Source organism: Habropoda laboriosa, unplaced genomic scaffold, assembly GCF_001263275.1.
Source record: "Habropoda laboriosa isolate 0110345459 unplaced genomic scaffold, ASM126327v1 scaffold40, whole genome shotgun sequence".
In the NCBI taxonomy this organism is placed as follows: Eukaryota; Metazoa; Arthropoda; class Insecta; order Hymenoptera; family Apidae; genus Habropoda; species Habropoda laboriosa.
In genome coordinates this window covers 3,043,124-3,061,550 of record NW_017100231.1, presented here as the reverse complement: position 1 = coordinate 3,061,550, position 18,427 = coordinate 3,043,124, and the positions used below count along the sequence as shown (strand labels likewise).

Sequence of the window (18,427 nt, the reverse complement as noted above, 5' to 3'; positions counted from 1 at the left end):
ATAAATATAATTACGTTAAAACTCGTCCTTCGTAATTTTCTGCTTTTTATCGATGAAACACATCAAACGCGCACCCATCTGCTATTGTTGTTCGTTTAACGAGCGAGTTTATCGCTAACAGGGGCATTATATATCTTCAGCGGAACGTGTCTCGAGGTGTTTGATAATTGCCACTGTTATTTCACTCGATTTTAAGCCAATTTGTACAACTTTTAAGCGTTCGGTACACGCGCGACACGTGAAACTTTATGCCAGTGCCATTTAGAGAGACTGTTACACGTTCGAGAGATTGTTACATGGTTCAACATATTTAATCTCATTTACCAGGAGCTGCGTAGCATAATGAATAAGGTCCTTGGTTAGCAACATTTAATCTCGTTTATTAGGGACTTTGTCGGACGAGCAAAGTGCTGGTGTATTTCCACAGGAGTTCATTTACCCAACGGAGGACCGATCGATATTTTCTAATCGTTGTATCAACTCCAAACTCACGTATAACACGTTTTATTCACGTTTAACACGTTCATTTCCCTCGCGGAAAATTTTCATCTACCCCGGGCTCTGTGTGCGGAATTCCACGGTATTAAAATCGAGCAAATCGTTCCATATGCCACTGATAAAGTGCTGAAACGTCACGTACAAATATTCAGAGGAAAAATCGACGGTACCAAAGAATATTAATTTTTGAACAGAAAAGAAAGAAGGCGTTATTAACCCTTTGACTTTTGGCCACTCAGGAGTAAAGCAGTCGCTGTCGAGTTATAGCATTTAACACTAATCGTACCGACACTTTGTGACCAATTATGGAATAATCATATTTTTCCGAAAGGAATATAGGTGATTGTCAATCGAATACAGGAAACAACGCAGAAAATAGTGTTTAGATTACATATTTGCATTTTTATTTTGAACAAGAACGGGAAGAAACTTATGGTTTTAAATAAAAAAAAAAGCCCGGAGTGGTACGTTTAGTGTTAATAGTCACTATCTATAAAACATGTTCACGAATTAAATTACCTCCATAATTTGCTTTTCTGACCATTTTTTCATATTTTATATTTTATATCGGTAACAAAGAATATATGAACGTAATATTTAACACTGGGTTCACGGACATTTCTCATTACCTATCTCTACGCGTCAATTTCACGCGTGAATGAAACCGCACATTTTCTTTAAAAAATAACATACACACTATTAACTTATAAACGAAACTATGCGATACTATGTATTCACATAAAATTTATAATTGGTAGGAGAGAAATGTAAACGGTTTCTCTAATTCACCTCGTGAAACTCGGAACGCGTCAAAATGACACATCCCGTAAACCTAAATAGTGTTAAAAGCGCCGATAGTGTGGTCGTTTACTACAGAACTATTAACTATCGCCGCCGATAGCAGTCAAAGGGTTAACATTGTAACATTCGAGGTCGCCTAGAATGAAACGATCGATAAAATTACAAGAGAACTGTTGAAAGGAAAAAATTGTTTACCACCTGAGGAAGTGCTGTGTTGAAAGGAGGTATTAACGTTTACGCTGATACCAAATCTAACATTACTCGACCCGCACTTGCCCGAGCACCGTTATTATTATTCAGGTTAATTTCATACGTTATTACCAACCTTAATCTCTCTCGAATATTTCTGCGCGTTCCTTCCGTATCCTTCGAGGGCATTGTTCCACAAATTTATCTACCAGCTCTTGGCCGTTTCGCCAGATAAGGGGTATAGCTACCTGAGAGCAAAAGAATGTCACGCTAATTCACCTCGCGTGATGTTTAAACGGTCGTTGAATATCTTTATTCAAATGAGTAGAAATCGACGGTGGAACTGTCGCTTTTCAGGGAAGTACCTTCCGCGGGTAGATGCGAAAGGTGAATAAATCTGTGAACGCCATTTTGTCGCTCTGCTCGATGGCTACAGGTATCGACTGTCGATATTCGAGACAGGTTGTTACGAATTCACGCCCTGCCAATTTAGCTTTCACGATTTTACTGTGTATTGGAAGTTTGAGAGAGAAGAAGGAGAAATAAGGTTGATATCAGGTCTTGCGAACGTTTTAACCCTTTGTACTTCTAATTTTCTGAAAATTTCCTTTTCGTTTCTGAGAAGAAAATATTGCGAAATATCGTACGTATTTAAACTGGCAGTTTAAAAATGCCGAGTGTGACTCCATATAGAAGTGAATGACTCCTACTTGCGAATAAAGTTGATGTCGAGTCAACAAAGGAGTTCAGAGGGTTAAGAGGATACTTTAGTAATCACGCCGAAAATTTCGGCAATTTTCAGGATTTTTTTTCTCGGTGTGTTCAACGAGTGACAATGTTAAATCTTTTTCTACTTATTAAGACACTTGTGACGCATGCAAAGCAATTTTTTAAATGGCTCTTTAATTGATTCTTTAATGCTGCATCAGGAGGAAAAGATAGAGTCTTTAAGGAGAGATTTCGCTTCGCTGGAGGAATTAATTTCACCTCACAAATTCATCCAAAATGAAAGAGCCTAAATTCGCGTGAAAGCCTGAAAATGTCCAAAAGACGTCTGAATCCACGAAATGATACTACGGTCTGACTTTAACCTAGTTCGTTCTTCCGTCAAAATTTGGCTTGGGTCAAAAAAGACCCAGAGACCTCAAGTGTGACAATATTTATTATCAGCAAACCATCTGAACCTAGACAACAAACTTTCAGTATAATGTCAAGGGAACATAAACTTCACAACAGCAAAAGTTATTAAAAAAATAAAAAGGCCACGGGTCAGAAAAGACCCGAGGATCTTGTGTGTAACAATTTTCGTTACCAGACGATGTTACCTAGACAATAAATTTTTAACACAATCTTAAGTTATTGAAAAAGTAAAAAAAAAATAGAAAGGCGATGGGTCAAAAAAGACCCGAACACCGTACCAAGGGTTAAAGACGTAACTTTTACACGTTTCTTGCGTCTTTGCGAGAAATGGATGTGAAATGGACATATCTAAGGCGTCGTGTGCTAAATACATATCTGGGTTGCGGTCAGGAAGCTTCGAAACGCGTCAGAATTTCGTCGTTTTTCCATCGAAATCCGAATTTCGCGAGATCGACGGTATTGGCATCGATCGGTTAATACCACAGAGCCTCGGATGTTTCTTTTACTCTTTATTATTTGGCCTTATTTTCCACATACCTCACCCGGTAAACCAGTTGGCCAGTGTTCGCCTTTCTTTCCACGCTGTGAAAACCTGTATTCTGCATACCACTTACCGCCGGCATGCGATTGAATAAGTAACTTTATAAACAGTTAAAATAACATGCAACTGGCGTGTCTAGGAAACCATAATGCACTCTTGGGAATTCTTGATTCTTTTATTTTTTTTTTTTGTTTTTTATTTTCTCTTCTTTTTCTTATGGAAGCTTGTTTCTGTGTGTGTACAAGTCTCTGTCGGGTATGTGATATCGTGTGAACACGGTTCGATATGAAACAGGTGTTCGTGTACGAACGTTAACATGCGTTTTGAAATCGTGTATCGTTTCCGCGAGTAAAACTCTTGCAAAATGAGGAATGACTTTTTCACGTGTTTGACACGTACCGTGGTTAGTTCGCCGTGCAAACGTGTACGGAAAATTCTTTCTCGAGTCATTGTACACGGTGCTCGTGTGTAAAGGTTAGTCGATTTCAGAGGGAAAATGTATAGCACTGGTATCATTTTTCTTCGTCGATCGTATATTATATTGTCGAGCTTATCTGTTTGCTTCGAGACGCGTCGAAGAAACACGCTGCTGTCCATTGATCGTTATTGATTGATAAATATCGACGGTGATTGTTAATACTATTTTCTCCTCTTCGTCAGTTTACTCACATTTTTCAATAATTACATTCGTACTCTTGAACCAAATATACTGTACATATACACAAAAAATGAATAAAAAATGAAACAAATTTTTGTCACTCAATTTAACCAAAATTTATTTAAAATTTCACATTCCTAATCAACAGTAATTACACTCATACGCTTGACTAAAATATATTACACATAAATAAATAAGAAAAAATATTAACCTCTGATTAAAAAATTCCCAGGGACCAGAACGAACTTCAACAAATCAGCGCGGAAAGAAAAAGGTATTACCCGATAAAAAAATCCGACGTATAATAAAACACGCGTGTATGCTTGCATGTACTGCATCTGGTACTTATAAAAGAACCAGGACGAATGGCCGGTACCTAACAAGCGTGATATATTACTCTGGCAAGTGGTGTGGCGTTATATTGAGATATTCCTCGTAGGAAAGAGGGAAAAATGATTGTTGGAATCTGTGCCGCATCGTGTTATGCACAAGCCTCGATGTATTGACCTTGCGACTTGCGTGGGACGTGTTGGGGAGTAGAACAGGTTCCGTTACACCTTCCAGCTTCGAAGCATTCCATCGGCCTCTGTCTGCTTCCAAGTGTCCCTTCTTTTTTTTTCTTTCTTCCTCGTTTAAGGGTGAAGTTATATCAAATTGGCGACCTATGACGTGGCTCCTCTGGAAGGACGAACTATTTTCGACCGACGAAAACAGTGGGGAAAAGAAATGTTTCGTACCATCGATAGTATAGTATCTGTGACACTTATATTTGATTGCCTCTTACATTTACAATTGGTAAACACTGGTCGTGAAGTCGTAGATTGGACGTGGAGAATCGAGATTGCCTATTGGACGTCGATGCACGTTAACGAGGAACCGTTTTTCAACGCGATACTGACACGTTCGGGACTGTGTGACCCATGGTGGGTCATCGAGTGGGACTCTTATTTTTCGACGTGACCCATCGATGGATTATTTATCGTGAATGATGAAAAGAGTGACCCATTGTTGGGTCACGGCGGTAAATAGAAGCACCACTGATGACCCACACGGGTCTATTCCTATTCCACGAATGACCCACGCATGGGAAACAAGCAAAAAGAACATCACTCGATGACCCACGCGGATCACGCTGCTTATTAAATTTTTTGACATCCATTCTGGAATGACCCAAGGTGGGTCACCCTGACCCACGTGGGTCACCCGCTTCGTTAAATTTTTTGTCATCCACCTTGAAATGACCCACCGTGGGTCACTTCGGAAATTTAGTGACCCACTCGATGACCCACCATGGGTCACACCCCTCTGAACACGTTAAACCTAAGACGACTTCTGAATTGTACATACATTAACACTTTTGGAATCGATTTATTTTATCAAAGAACTTTTAATGGATAGATACTAAATTGTGATGAATTTTTGTTCACGCGTGACCCACTGGTCAAGAAATGACGAAAGTTTTCTCCCTTCAATTGTTCGCTCGAGAATTTTGCAAGTGAAAAAGGAAGTGGAAGAGTGCAAAACAATAAACACAGTAATATCGAAGAATCGAGATGTTACCTAACGAATAGGCATTCGCACGAAGAAAACGTTACGCGTTTGATTTTATTGCTTCGGGGGCCATCACTTATGGAAACTTCCATCTTCCTCTTGCAACGCTCATTAAAGCACGCCGATTACTCTTATTGTGCGGTTACGGTAATACGTTAACTGTAATTTACGATTGGTAAACACGTTATAATGGGATTTCTCTTTTGCACAGTCGCTTTGCAAATCGATACGTTCGCGTACGTTTCAAGGAAGTCGTCTCAGGATTAAATGTCGTGCAATTATAAACAGATTTTCCACGGTTTGCGTTTTGCTATTAGCTATCCAATGGTTACTCGTTTATGGGATATTAGAGCCATAAGTAAAAATCTTATTTCCCTATGCGATGCGTTTAAACGAGTGAAGTGTTCGTCGTGCCGAAGTGGTAGAATGAATTTTTAGGACAGCGAATTTATGCGGCTAGCTCCCTTTCTCTGGATAGGAACCAAACGTTCATCGGCTCAGATTTCCCCTTCATCGTCACGGGTCCTCTGTACTCCAACAGGAATTGGGGATCTTGATTCTCCGGCATGCACAGATATCTGCAATAAATAGAGAAGAATATTTATCGTTAATATTTTGAAAATACAACAATTTCGAGCATAAATTTATCATTAAAATATGGTATTCTAAAAAACGTTTAAATCTGTTTGTTTCTTATTCAAAGTTTGGTTCAGAACTTTTTCTTTGGCAAGGAAAAAATATTTCTTATATAAACTATACATTGAGAATGCGACGAATTTAATTAGTAGATTAAAAAATCGAATTTAAATTGCTACATTCAGTTGTAACAAGTATAGTATGTATAAGAAATATTTTTTTATTATGTGGCAAAAAAAAATTCATTATTTTTTATTTACTAGTATGTAGTAAGAAAGTACTACATTCAGTTGCAACAAATTTTCTATATAAATGCAACGAGAAATAATAACTGAACACGATTTTGCAACTTTCTTGAACTAATATTAAAAATATGTAAATATATAAAATAACAGAAAGGTAAAATAGGAAAGTTTTTATCAATTATTCTCTCATTAACATATCTCAAAATCATCGAAACAATACACGATCTTTCCCACGTAACCTCAAAGCAACATTGCAACATTCCTCGCAGAAAGTATGTTGCACACCTATCCCATCCACTTTGACATCTTGTAATTTACTACCCACATAAACATACCCAATATAAAAAATCGCTAATTACCAAGACCCAACGTTTCCGCCTGTACATCGACAAATCCACAAAGTTGAAATTTTTACCAGAACCTCAGGAACGATCTCGTCGTCCCCTCGCTGAACGAACACGGGAAGCCCCTGGAATCTACTTATTTAACGTCTAATCGAATTAGCCGTCTCTCGTTTCCCCGGTTGTTCCTCGTATCAGCTATCATTTCGTGGTGTACAATGGTCGCGACAGTCGGTTGAAACGTCGAAGAACAGGCCCTTAGTCTACGCGCGATCGGTGCACGTCATCCGTCGAGCTTTTCCATCGAGCTTGAAACGAACGATGGAGGTGTTGATCGACTGTTACTTCGACAAATTATTCGCCGAGATGGAACGAAGTTGCCTGGCCTCGCGGTACAAACGTCGCGAGATGGTCGGCTACTTTTCCGAAGTGATAAACAGCTGTGCAGAAGGTAAACGATCTCGTCTTACTTAGCCCCTTAACACATGATTACTTTTCTGACTACGCATCTAAGCGTCAGCCATTTTCTACTTTAGTACTGTATCAAGTAACGAAAACTAATCTTTCACAGATTAATTACATTTAGCAATCCTCAGTCTTAGAAATTCAAACGGAATTTAGGATTACGATGAAGTTTTCTTACTAATGTAACGATTTTTCTCACATCTTCGTCAGAATCTGTGCCACGAGTCTGACAGGTTGTCATATGTTAAGGGGCTAACCCTCGGATGGCGAATGGTTTTAGACGGACGCGGGAGACGAATGCGGGGTCATTATTGACCCGTAGCAAAATTTCTATCGTACACGGGTTTCGAGAAGGAATTGTGTATAAATGTGTATACTTTCAACTACATATATTTTATATTTTTCTTGTTTATTTACGTTTGATACATAAAATGGGTGGTGTTTCCTGTACTAAGCGTAATCTGAGCCGTCTGACTTTGTCGCTGTCGAGTCGAAATGACCGTTGTTAGGTTTTCTGTAGAAGCGGTTTTGTGACACGATGGAAAGGTTACTTTTGAGTTCAGGATTTTCATTTACTGCCTGCACATGCCTAATTACATCCTGGCGAGGATCACTACAATTGCTTTGTTTATCCGAAATTTACGAGGAGACATCAATCTCACAGATTTCCTATCACAGAATGGTAAAAACATGACAAATATTTGTATTCAACGAGACAAAAACTAAAGTTGACATTCAACAGTTCATTAATTAAAAAATTCTTTTTCGTCGTACGAGGGTTAATCTTTCGTTCGACAGACTTGTCGAACGATCGCGAATCTGTTAGAAAATCGTAGATCATTCTGATAGAGATTTTCGTGAAAGATTTACCGTAAGTCTAACGGAGACTCGAAAAGAAAGAGGAGAGATTCGAGTCGGTCTCGGACCGTGTCAATACACTCCCGCGGATATTTCCGAATCACTGGCTGGCAGAGGTTCGTCCAGCGACCTCCTAGAAACTGTATTGTGTGACCATGAAAGTGGCTCTCGATCGAGAATACCGGAAAGAAAGTGATCCTCTGTGTAATGTTACATGCGGGAGAAACTTGTGCATCGTTCGCCTCCGTATGATTTTACTTTCTTCGAAAAATTATGCAAACCGACGATCCGGAGCGATGTGACCGGAATTACTCGTCCGTGAAACGAGGGTTTCGCGAGTTGCGTCGGTGTTCGTGGTGGATTGAGAGATTAGACAAGGAGAGACGCTTGGAAACAGTGTGAAAATAAAAAATTAACGACAAAAGTACACCTGTTGCTTAATAAAGACAAAAAAAATTCTTGATGAGTCCCGATTTTAACGACAGTGTACGCTTCAGGGTGCATGGACGTTAGTTCTTTGTTTCTTCTGTGTTGAAATGACCCACGGTGGGTCACGCTGGTAAATAAGAGGTTCACGAGTAATTTCCGCATGTTTTCGAGCATTAAACCCGGCAAGAAAGACTTACGTCTCCGAGGAAGTGAAACATTGTGCAGTCATCGTGAAACGGTGACGTTGCTGTTAACATCGCTACTTTCACCGCGATAAATATCGTAACTGCCACCTTTATACTGGTCATCAATTAATAGCAACAATGAACATAAATATCCTTCGAACCACAACCCAGTGGTTACCGCTAGATATTATCATGTTTACGAGCACTGTTATCCTTAGTTACAAGAACCTACCTAACCTAAATCCAGTTAATCACAGCTTCAGGTTCTGTAGACGATTTCCTTCGTCGATGAAATAAAAGAAAAATAAATTCCTCAATCTCTTGTGATAATTAACACTTGATTACAGAGGAGCCTGAATTTTTTTTTTATTTTTCCAACCATGTGGAGAATTTTGGTACCTTGAATTGAAAATGGGTGGAACACTATTTCCATGAAAAAGAAAATTCCTAATTTTTCAGGTAGCGTTATAAAGAAATTCTTCTTAATTAACCCTTGACTGCAGACGAGTCTGAATTTTTATTTTATGTTTGCAACCATGTGGAGAATTTTGGTACCTTGAATTGAAAATGGGTGGAACACTATTTCCATGAAAAAGAAAATTCCCAATTTTTCATATAACATTCTAAACACATTATTTTTATAAAATACTGTAATCAACCTTAACACCCAAATGCATGTCATTAAGTAAAATAACCATACTAGCTTCATTTCTACATTACACTAATTTAATTAAACAAAATAACCAAGCAATCTCAGAGACTGCACATCATTTCTAACAAAAGATCTCGCAACAAACCACGAAACCATTTTCCTCACCAACAGTACCTAACATTCTTCCAAACATTTCAGCCGAGAACCTGGACAAACAGGACGTCTGCGAAAGAATAGTGATGTCCGCTCTGCGCTACCACAACATCGCCATGATGGAGAACGGATACGTTTGCATGCTGGGAAAGTTCCACAACGTTCTCTACGTAGCAGCGAAACTATGCTTCGACTGGGACCTCAGAAACAACGAAATCGTTTCGCGACTTCTCAACGACATCTTCTACTGCGAGAAGACGTTCGAGCGAATTCTGGTCGGTGCAATTTTCGGCACAAGAGTGACACACTTCCTGTCCGGCTGGAAGAGCGACTTCGAGGATCGCGAGGAGAACATGCGAGCTTTGGTGTATTTCGTGCATCATGCTACAGTAGGTCGTCTCGAGTATCGATGCGAATCTTTCCCAACGAAAATCCGATTCATCGACGTTCCAATGGAATCGTACGGCCAGGCGTTACCATTGAGAGTGGCCATTCAACACGGCAGCCCGGATATTCTTTTGATCATGCTCCGTTACGGTGCTTCCGTCGAGTCCGACAAATTAGCTCCGTCTCCGTTGGAGATGCTGCTGACAAGATTGAGCGAGTACGACGCTAGACCGGGTGAAGAACGGATCGTGTACCCGGAACATTTGTTGGTCTGCCTGAGACTGGTGCTGAGAACCGTGACGACCGCTTTCGTAAAGACGCCCAGTCACATAGCCGATCAGAGCGGCGTTCTTAGTGTTTCTGTTTACGAACAGTATCCGACTCTGGTGGGGCAGAAATTGTTGCCACCCGAGAGGAGCGGCCTGAGCCCGCCGGAATTGAGACATCTCTGTAGATGTAGGATCCGTGAGACGCTGTTCGAGAACTGGGCGTTGCCGCACGGGATACAGCAGCTTCAGATACCGGAGTCGCTGAGGAACTATTTGGATCTTCTTACGGATTGAGAATTTTTACGCGATTCTGGAGGATTATTTTTGTGTGGATGATGGAGGATTTGTGAGGGATTTTTGCGATGATCTTGAGGTTATTTTATTAAGAAAATTAGAAAATGTGGAGCTTCAAATTTAGAGGAATATTTGGACTCTGCCATTGGGGCCTTAGAAAGTTTGTGAAGGATTTGTGTGATGTTCTTGATGATTTGTAGGATTATGAGGATATTTTATTAAGAAATTTAGAGAATGTGGATCTTTAAAGTTAGAGAAATATTTGGATTCTGCCATTGGGGCCTTAGAAAATTTGTGAAGGATTTGTGTGATGTTCTTGATGATTTATAGAATTATGAGGATATTTTATTAAGAAATTTAGAGAATGTGGATCTTTAAAGTTAGAGAAATATTTGGATTCTGCCATTGGGGCCTTAGAAAGTTTGTGAAGGATTTGTAGCATGATTTTGAAGATTGGTAGGATTCTGAGAATACTTTATTAAGAAAATTAGAGAATGTGGATCTTCAAATTTAGAGAAATATTTGGACTCTTTATCATTGGGGCCCTGAAAAGTTTGTGAGGGATTTGTGTGATGATTTTGAGGATTGGCAGGATTCTGAGATTATTTTACTAAGAGAATAATAGAATGTGGGTCTTTAATAAAATAATGGGTGTGATGTTCTTAGGGATTGGCAGAATTCTGAGAATATTTTATTAAGAGAATAAAAGAATGTGGATCTCCAAATTTAGAGAAATATTTGTACTCTTCGTGAAGAATTTGTACGATGATCTTGAGGATTGGCAGTAATCTAACTTTACCGTATTAAGAGAATATTGTGGATCCTCAAATTTACCGAAATATTTGGACTCTTTACCATTGTCGCCTTACAGTATTTAACATAGCAATTAAGACTCAAAAATTGAACTCATCGAAGCACTTAAATCAACCGTATACGTATGTTTGTAATACACGAATAATATCATTCTCAGGTATGTGAAAAATCGACGTGCCATAATAAATCAACGTAGAACTTTCTAATTCGCGAATAGAGCGAAGTGGAATACTCATCTCAGAACCTACCCCTTTAATAACTTCGACGTTCAGAATTCGATGTACTTTTCGAAATGAACGCATTTGTGGAACAAAATGGGTCACTCGATACACAGTTTCGAGGCCACAGTTAGACAGTTTCCCGAGGAACGTGCTCGAACTTCGACGAAGATGTAATCGAACGAGTACACGATTCAACGGAACCAAGTTTCGGAAGAGTTTGACGCGCGAAATGCATATAAGCGTCTATTGAAACATTTTAAACTCGTCCATAACTTTCCGATGCAGTTTCTTTTCGCCTCACGGTTTCAGACAACGGCCAACTTCCTGAATCGTACTGGCTCTGACCGTGCAATAACAGGTTGACCGTGTATAAATTTTGACTCGGGTCGATCGAGTTTTCCACTTTGCGCGCGATACTTCACCCGCTCGGAATTCAAAGTGACTAAAACTCCGTGAAATCAAATTTATTAAATTTCTTTTATTCAAGGGGAATTAAGCGTGCTTTGATAATAAAATTGGGAGAATATCGAAAAGTGGAGTTAATCATTTTGAATTCTGAGAAATTCGTCTCATAGTCGAACCTGTAATACCACGAAACACACAATCGTAGTCCATAGAAACGAACAAAATGTCATTATACTGAAGTAAAGTAAGATTTATATAAATACACGTAGATAAAAAAATGCTTTGTCGTTAATTCAGAAATTTTCACTCTCGAAACTTCCGATCTCTTGGAATTTCGAAAAATACACGTGGATAAAAAAATACTTTGTCGTTAATTCACAAAATACACAAATTTTCACTCTCAAAACTTCCAATTTCTTCGAATTTCGAAGAATAGAAAAATTGACTTCGATACCCTGAAAATTTGTTATTATTAAAATTCAGTATTTTTCTTCATAAACATTTCTCATAGTCTGGTCAGAAAATATAATACTCTATACTAAGTACATTTTCCAAGCAATAGAACAGAAACTGTGAAATTGACTCGAGACCTTCGACGATCTTAACTGAAAAAAAGAGAAAAAATCGAAGCAATTTGTACGTCGATCGAGGCAAAGCGACGTTTTCACTCGGATCCGGTAGGCTGACGTGAGTACTTAAGGGAAAGTCAGGTTCAATAGGTCCGTGATAATTACACATTGTAATATCCCCGGGTTAACGAATCCTTGGGAATCGGAGAAACTCTTTCACGAAACGCTGAATCGTCACCTGGTTCCCTCGGACAAGTCGGCTTTTCTGCGCGTATGGAAACACGTTTGCAAAAATTCGTAGTTTGACGGAGGCGTAAATAATGTGCGTAACGGTGCACGCGAAACTACAGTTGGTTGTTTCGTTGCATTTTTCATAAGGCTTTTATCCGTTGTTCGTAGTCCCACCACCGACAGGTTTTACGATTATCGCGATAACACCGCGGCGAAGTTGAGCGAAACGCGCGGCAAGAATAGATCAGAGCGTCGAAGAGAACGAGAATATTCGATGAAAAATGTAGAATGATTTACGTACGATCTTCCGTTTGCGCGAATTTCACGCGTCAATTGTGCACGGTTTAACGTTACGACGAGCAACAACGATGCTGTGAATTTAAAATACTCGAGAGATCATCAGTGACGGACGTTGTAACTATTTCGACTGGCGTTTGCATTAAATTTGATCCTTTTGCGTCGAACGAATTTCCCGAGGGGATGATAGCCACCGATCCCTCCTAGATTTTCCTGAGTTTGCGCGTGTAATTGAATTACCCACTCTGTCCGCCCTCTAAACAATTCATTGTCACGATAATGCTGCCGGACAGGGTTATGGGTCATTTAGTAGTAATTCGTGTCCGAGTTTCAAATATTTATACAGTGGACGCAACGAAAGTGCAAACGTCGGGAATAAATTAAGGGGACCATGCAATTTTTCATGTGACGTTGAATCTCGATGTTAAGTGTTCCTTTTTTCGAATAATTTCAAACCTGATTGAATTTCTTGTATCGTTCGATACAACGTCCCACTTCGTTTTGTGAATTTAATCATGCAGGTATGCGAAGATAGAGGAAAATCAACGAGGCTCGATTAGAGAATCGTGGGGAAAAAAGGTGATTGATTGAGATGCTGTGAATGTTTTAAGGTCAAGTTCGTTCTCGTACGCGATATACAGGGTGTCTCGGTTGTTTGGGATCGAAGTTTGTCAAACTTTGTCAGTGTGTTCTATGGGTGTATGTGAGAGAAAAATGTTATGTGAACATAGGTCGTTTGAAGCTTTGTTAAAGAGTTTTAACGAAAATAAGAAATATGAAGGAACGTGAGGTTATGATACAAAATAGGAGAATTTAGACCTTGGTCGTTTATGCAAGCTGTGTTTACGATTTGAGGTCCTTGCCGGTGTTGGATGTAACATTTACCAGCGCCATATTTTTCTTGTATTTTGTATTTTCGTAATAACTTTTTAACGAAGCTTCAAACGACCTATGTTCATATAACATTTTCTTCTTACTTATATCCATAAAATGTACCGACAAAGTTTGAAAAATTTTGATTGGAAACAAGTGGGACACCCTGTATATAGGAGCGACTCGTTAGAACCGACCTTGAAATATCGAACACCTTCGTCCACTCGTTTCTTCCCATCAAACTAATAATCGTCTCGATATTTTTCACACACGGTGTATCCAATCTATTCACCTGTATGTATATTTATTCAGTCATTACGACAGCATTATGTTTCTTTACAAATAAAACACATCTCACCGATTTGTCCACTTTGTCTCTATCCGACGAATTCACGCAATTTGACGAATACCAAAGGAACAAGGAAGTAAAAAGTAATACTAGGTCACAGATATTCCTCCAAGTCTCAAAAAATCCTCCCAGAAACTAGTTTTCAAATTCCATCGAACTTTCAAAAATCAGCTCGAACTGGGTCTCGTTAGTAAAAGTTTCCTGCGTTGCGAAACAAACAACTTGCGTACTTTCGAAAGGAAACATTTTGCACGCACACACACACGTTTCGCCATAATTTGCCCTCTCTTTCACGAATGAACTCAACTTTTACCATTGCCGAAAGAAAGGAAACAACCGCGAATTAGTATAAATTTGAAACTTAACGTAACTTCGTACCTGTACGCGTCCTCGGACACGTTTATTTTTCCAGGCTCTCCAGTGGTCTCCGTTCGACTGGTGAGATTCACCGTGTTCCCGAACAGGCAGTAACGCGGCATACGGTGTCCAATTACTCCTGTCACAACCTCGCCGCTGTGGATCCCGATGGTGATTTTCTGTGGAACAGTTCGCACCTTTATCGAGGCAATCTCCTATTTACGGAGAAACGTGGATTCGCGTCACGTCGACGCGTCGTCGGACGCGTTAACGTTCCACGGCGGAAGCTTTCGCGGCAGGAACAGGAAGAGCGCGTTCAGGAAGGAGAACAACAGCCTTTTTACGGATAATCGAATGCAAGAGATCGCCGAGGCAACCTGTCCTCAGCATCGACTTCCACGAATGAGACGACTCGTGGAAAAAAGTCGAGTCCAGTGAAACGTTTCAACTCATTTCATCGGTATTTTCTGTTATTTAATCGTCGTGACAACTGGGATAGATACGCACACGTCAACGAAGTGTCTAATTTGTGAGTTAGAAACGTGTTTTGCGCGTGGAAATTTAAAGGGCTGCGTTACGCTGAGGTTGAGTCTAAAAGTGGGTCAAATTTGGGATTTTTTTTTTTGGGAGGTATGTAGTCAAGGAAAATTTGCAATTTTTTTCGAGGATGTGAATGTAACTTTTAACTTTCTTCCGTAATTTTTGGAAAGTAAGAATGTTACAAAATGGAGGAGTTATTGTAATTCGTTTTCTGGTAGATCATCGATTATTGGAGATTCTTTAAGTAGGTCAGACCGTTAGATAAACATTTGGGATGCATTAGGTGCACAAATTTAAAAACTACCATGTTTTTTCACCGAAGAAATTCGTCAACTACCTTACAAATGGAACAAGTTTATACAAAGTAATGGAGATTAAAATTGCGTTCGATTTTTTGCAAACAAACGTTGAAATTTGATAAAAGTGTCTTCCTGAGTGTGTTACGATAATGGTAGCGGCTATTTCAAAGAATGGAAAGCGTACGAGTGAAGAAGATAGAGTAGAAAGTTGATCGATTCAATAGGTTTCAAGTTTACAGCGTGTCCACTGAAGAATTTTAAGCAGAAGACGTCCATCCTCGCCTTTTTCAACTTCCCACGGTTTCACATTAAAGCTAGCCGCGACTTCGTCATACTTGACACGTTCAGGGTAATTCCAAGACTCGATCTAACTTTTTTTTTCACACGAGTTAACTTAGAAAGACGATTCCTCCGTTACGTGTTCGAATTCAAAAGGGAGAATTCACGATGTCTCACAGAAGGATGACGAATATCGAGGATCAATGAAATTTCATGGAGGATCGATGACCTCTCGCGATCGAAGAAGTTCCTTTCCGCGAAATTATTAATCCTTTGAGGACGATAGACTCGGATTAGCGTTCACAAAACACTACGACAGCGATTAATAAACTAATACTAAACTGATATTAAAATATTAATAATAAACCAATATTTTTAAGCAATAAGCACAGTTGGAGTGATTGTGAATTCATTTTATGTATTTTTGATTAATTAGGTATAGAAATGAATTCTCCACGAATTTTCGGTACGATCAAAGTTTTATTTTAAAAAAATGACAACAGATTAATGATCCAAATAATTATTATTATTGCCGACGATTTTTTACCATTTTTCTGTCAGCTTGCGAATATTATCGCGATAGAAGCTCGGTGGCTTTGAATCAATCATGTGAATCCTCTCGGAAAGAATTCATTTCTATACCTAATAATTTAGTTTGAAAAAAAAAACAAAATTGAAGTAGTGACTTAATTATGTAGTCCTTCGTTCTCAAAGGGTTAAACGTCAATTATATTAACACGTTGACTGCCACGCCAGATTTGCATATTGCTCTCAGGGGGCCACAAGAGTACAGTCAATTCTCCACAAGTGTCAGACAGTTTGGATTCTACAAGTGTCAGTATAGATGGTCCTACGCCTAGGTCTGCGTCATTGCTGCGCCAATGTTATCTCGCTCGCAGTCAGTCAAGCGTGTAACGCTACACCAGTCGGTTTCCTTTACGAGATTTCATGGCTCCACAAATCATAATAGAAAAATATAATTTCTTTAATTTCACTTTTTTTCGTCTGAAATTTTTTTTAACATGTTGGTGAGATTTTTCTGATGAAAATGAGATCAAACACGATATAATTTGAACAACATTTACTTATTAATACTTATTAAGTAATTAATTTAATGTCGGCCTACCTCCACGTCAAAAAAAAAAAAAATGTAGAGCCGATTCTACAAGTGTCAGTCAAATGTAGGGCTGATTCTACAAGTGTCAGTCAAATGTAGGGCCGATTCTACAAGTGTCAGTCAAGCGGCAGGCCGATTCTCCAACTGGTAGTCAAACGGTAGGACGACACTATGTAATGTAATACAGGGCGTCTGTTTTATCTCAATACAGTGAAATATCTGGCGTGACAGTGAACGTGTTAATAAGTAAATGTTGTTCAAATTATGTCGTGTTGATGTCATTTTCATCAGAAAAATCTCATCAATATGTTAAGAAAAATTTCGGGATAAAAAAACGTAAAATGAAAAAAGTTGGTATTTAAATCGCTTGGTTGCCTCAACTCACGTTTCATCCTTATCTTTTATTCGCTGTCCTTGTCTACGTTCGGCAAACTACAAAGGCGGGCGCGAGGCGCGAAAACGTAGTCCCTGATTCTACAAGTGTCAGGTTTAGGTTCCTTGCGGACTGACACTTGTATCTTTTATTCGCTGTCCTCGTCTACGTTCGGCAAACTACAAAGGCGGGCGGGAGGCTCGAAAACGTAGTCCCTGACTCTACAAGTGTCAGGTTTAGCTTCCTTGCGGACTGACACTTGTGAAGAATTTACTGTATTTTCATTATTCCAAGCACAATATTATATTACGCTTTGCTATTATTATTATCTTTTCTAATTCCAAATATTGTCTAGTTAGCTCTGGTGTTCAAAATTTTTTAGTTGACTATATTCATTTTATTCTAATTATTCTAAACATGTGAGGCACTCCACAGTCACCGATGACCACCGCAGCTCCGTCGAGGAAACAATCATGGCAGTCAACGTGTTAAAGCTACATTAATTTTTTCAAATAATGCTCAACACGCATACATCGCCAAATAATCAAAAATAACATTAAAAATACCATCTCAATACGTGCTTTCAAGATGTCCTCGAAGACATCAGTAACCCAAACTTCTTACCTTTCTCAAAACAATCACAGCTCATCCAATTTTCATTATTTTCCCTCCAAAAAAATACTTCCCACATTTCAAACGTTACCAAACACGTCCACCAAAATCCACCCAAAAAACTCTTACAGTTTCTCCCCCCCCAAAAAAAAGAAAATCCCGAAAAAATTGCATTCCATAGATCCGAATATACAGCACTCTTAACCCGAAGCGATCTGATGAAAGTGTAAAAAAAAGAGCAGGAAGGACTTACCACAGGTTCACCATCGATCTGCACTTCGTCCGCGGCCAGATCCATCATATCTAACGCCAGACGAGCGATGCAACGTGCATGGCAACGACACGGCTCCGGTAATCCGCTCACGGCCATGTATTTGTCACCAACAGTTTCGACCTAGTCCGACCAAAGTGGATCAGTGCTAACAAGCCTTCTCGTAAATTCGAATATATCCGTTGTCGAGCGTATAATGGTTATACGTGAATCCTGGTTCAGCTTTCTAACGGTGTTACCGCGAAAGTAACGATCGATAGCAAATGTTTATTTTCTACGATCAGGCGAGAAAGAAGCGCGCCGGTGTGTATGTGTATTGATGAATGCGTTTCGATTTAGGTTAGATGCATCCATGCTGAGTTTCAGTTCGTGAGTTCAAGCACGTGGATGATTTATGAGTGCTTGGTGATTCTGGTGTCGTTCTTTCTGCGTGTGCGTGACACTTTTTCGTCGGTTTTTCATTTGGAATTTTAAGGGAATTAGTTGGGGAACTGATTTATGGTGTACCGGGTGGGAAGATTGTAGGAAT

The 18,427-nt window shown here is 39.3% G+C and overlaps 1 protein-coding gene across 1 annotated transcript in view; it reads right to left on the bottom strand.

Moving 5' to 3' along the window:
* Nucleotides 1-5,447: 5,447 nt before the first annotated feature.
* Nucleotides 5,448-18,427, bottom strand: part of LOC108571530 (guanylate cyclase soluble subunit beta-1) — a 56,643-nt gene continuing 43,663 nt past the window's right edge. Inside the window, exons 12-14 of the mRNA XM_017933591.1 lie at nucleotides 17,881-18,021; nucleotides 14,429-14,586; nucleotides 5,448-5,956 (exon numbers count right to left, since the gene is read on the bottom strand). Of these exons, the coding sequence (XP_017789080.1) occupies nucleotides 5,827-5,956; nucleotides 14,429-14,586; nucleotides 17,881-18,021 (429 nt within the window). The 3' untranslated portion in view covers nucleotides 5,448-5,826. The remainder of the gene's footprint in view (nucleotides 5,957-14,428; nucleotides 14,587-17,880; nucleotides 18,022-18,427) is intronic.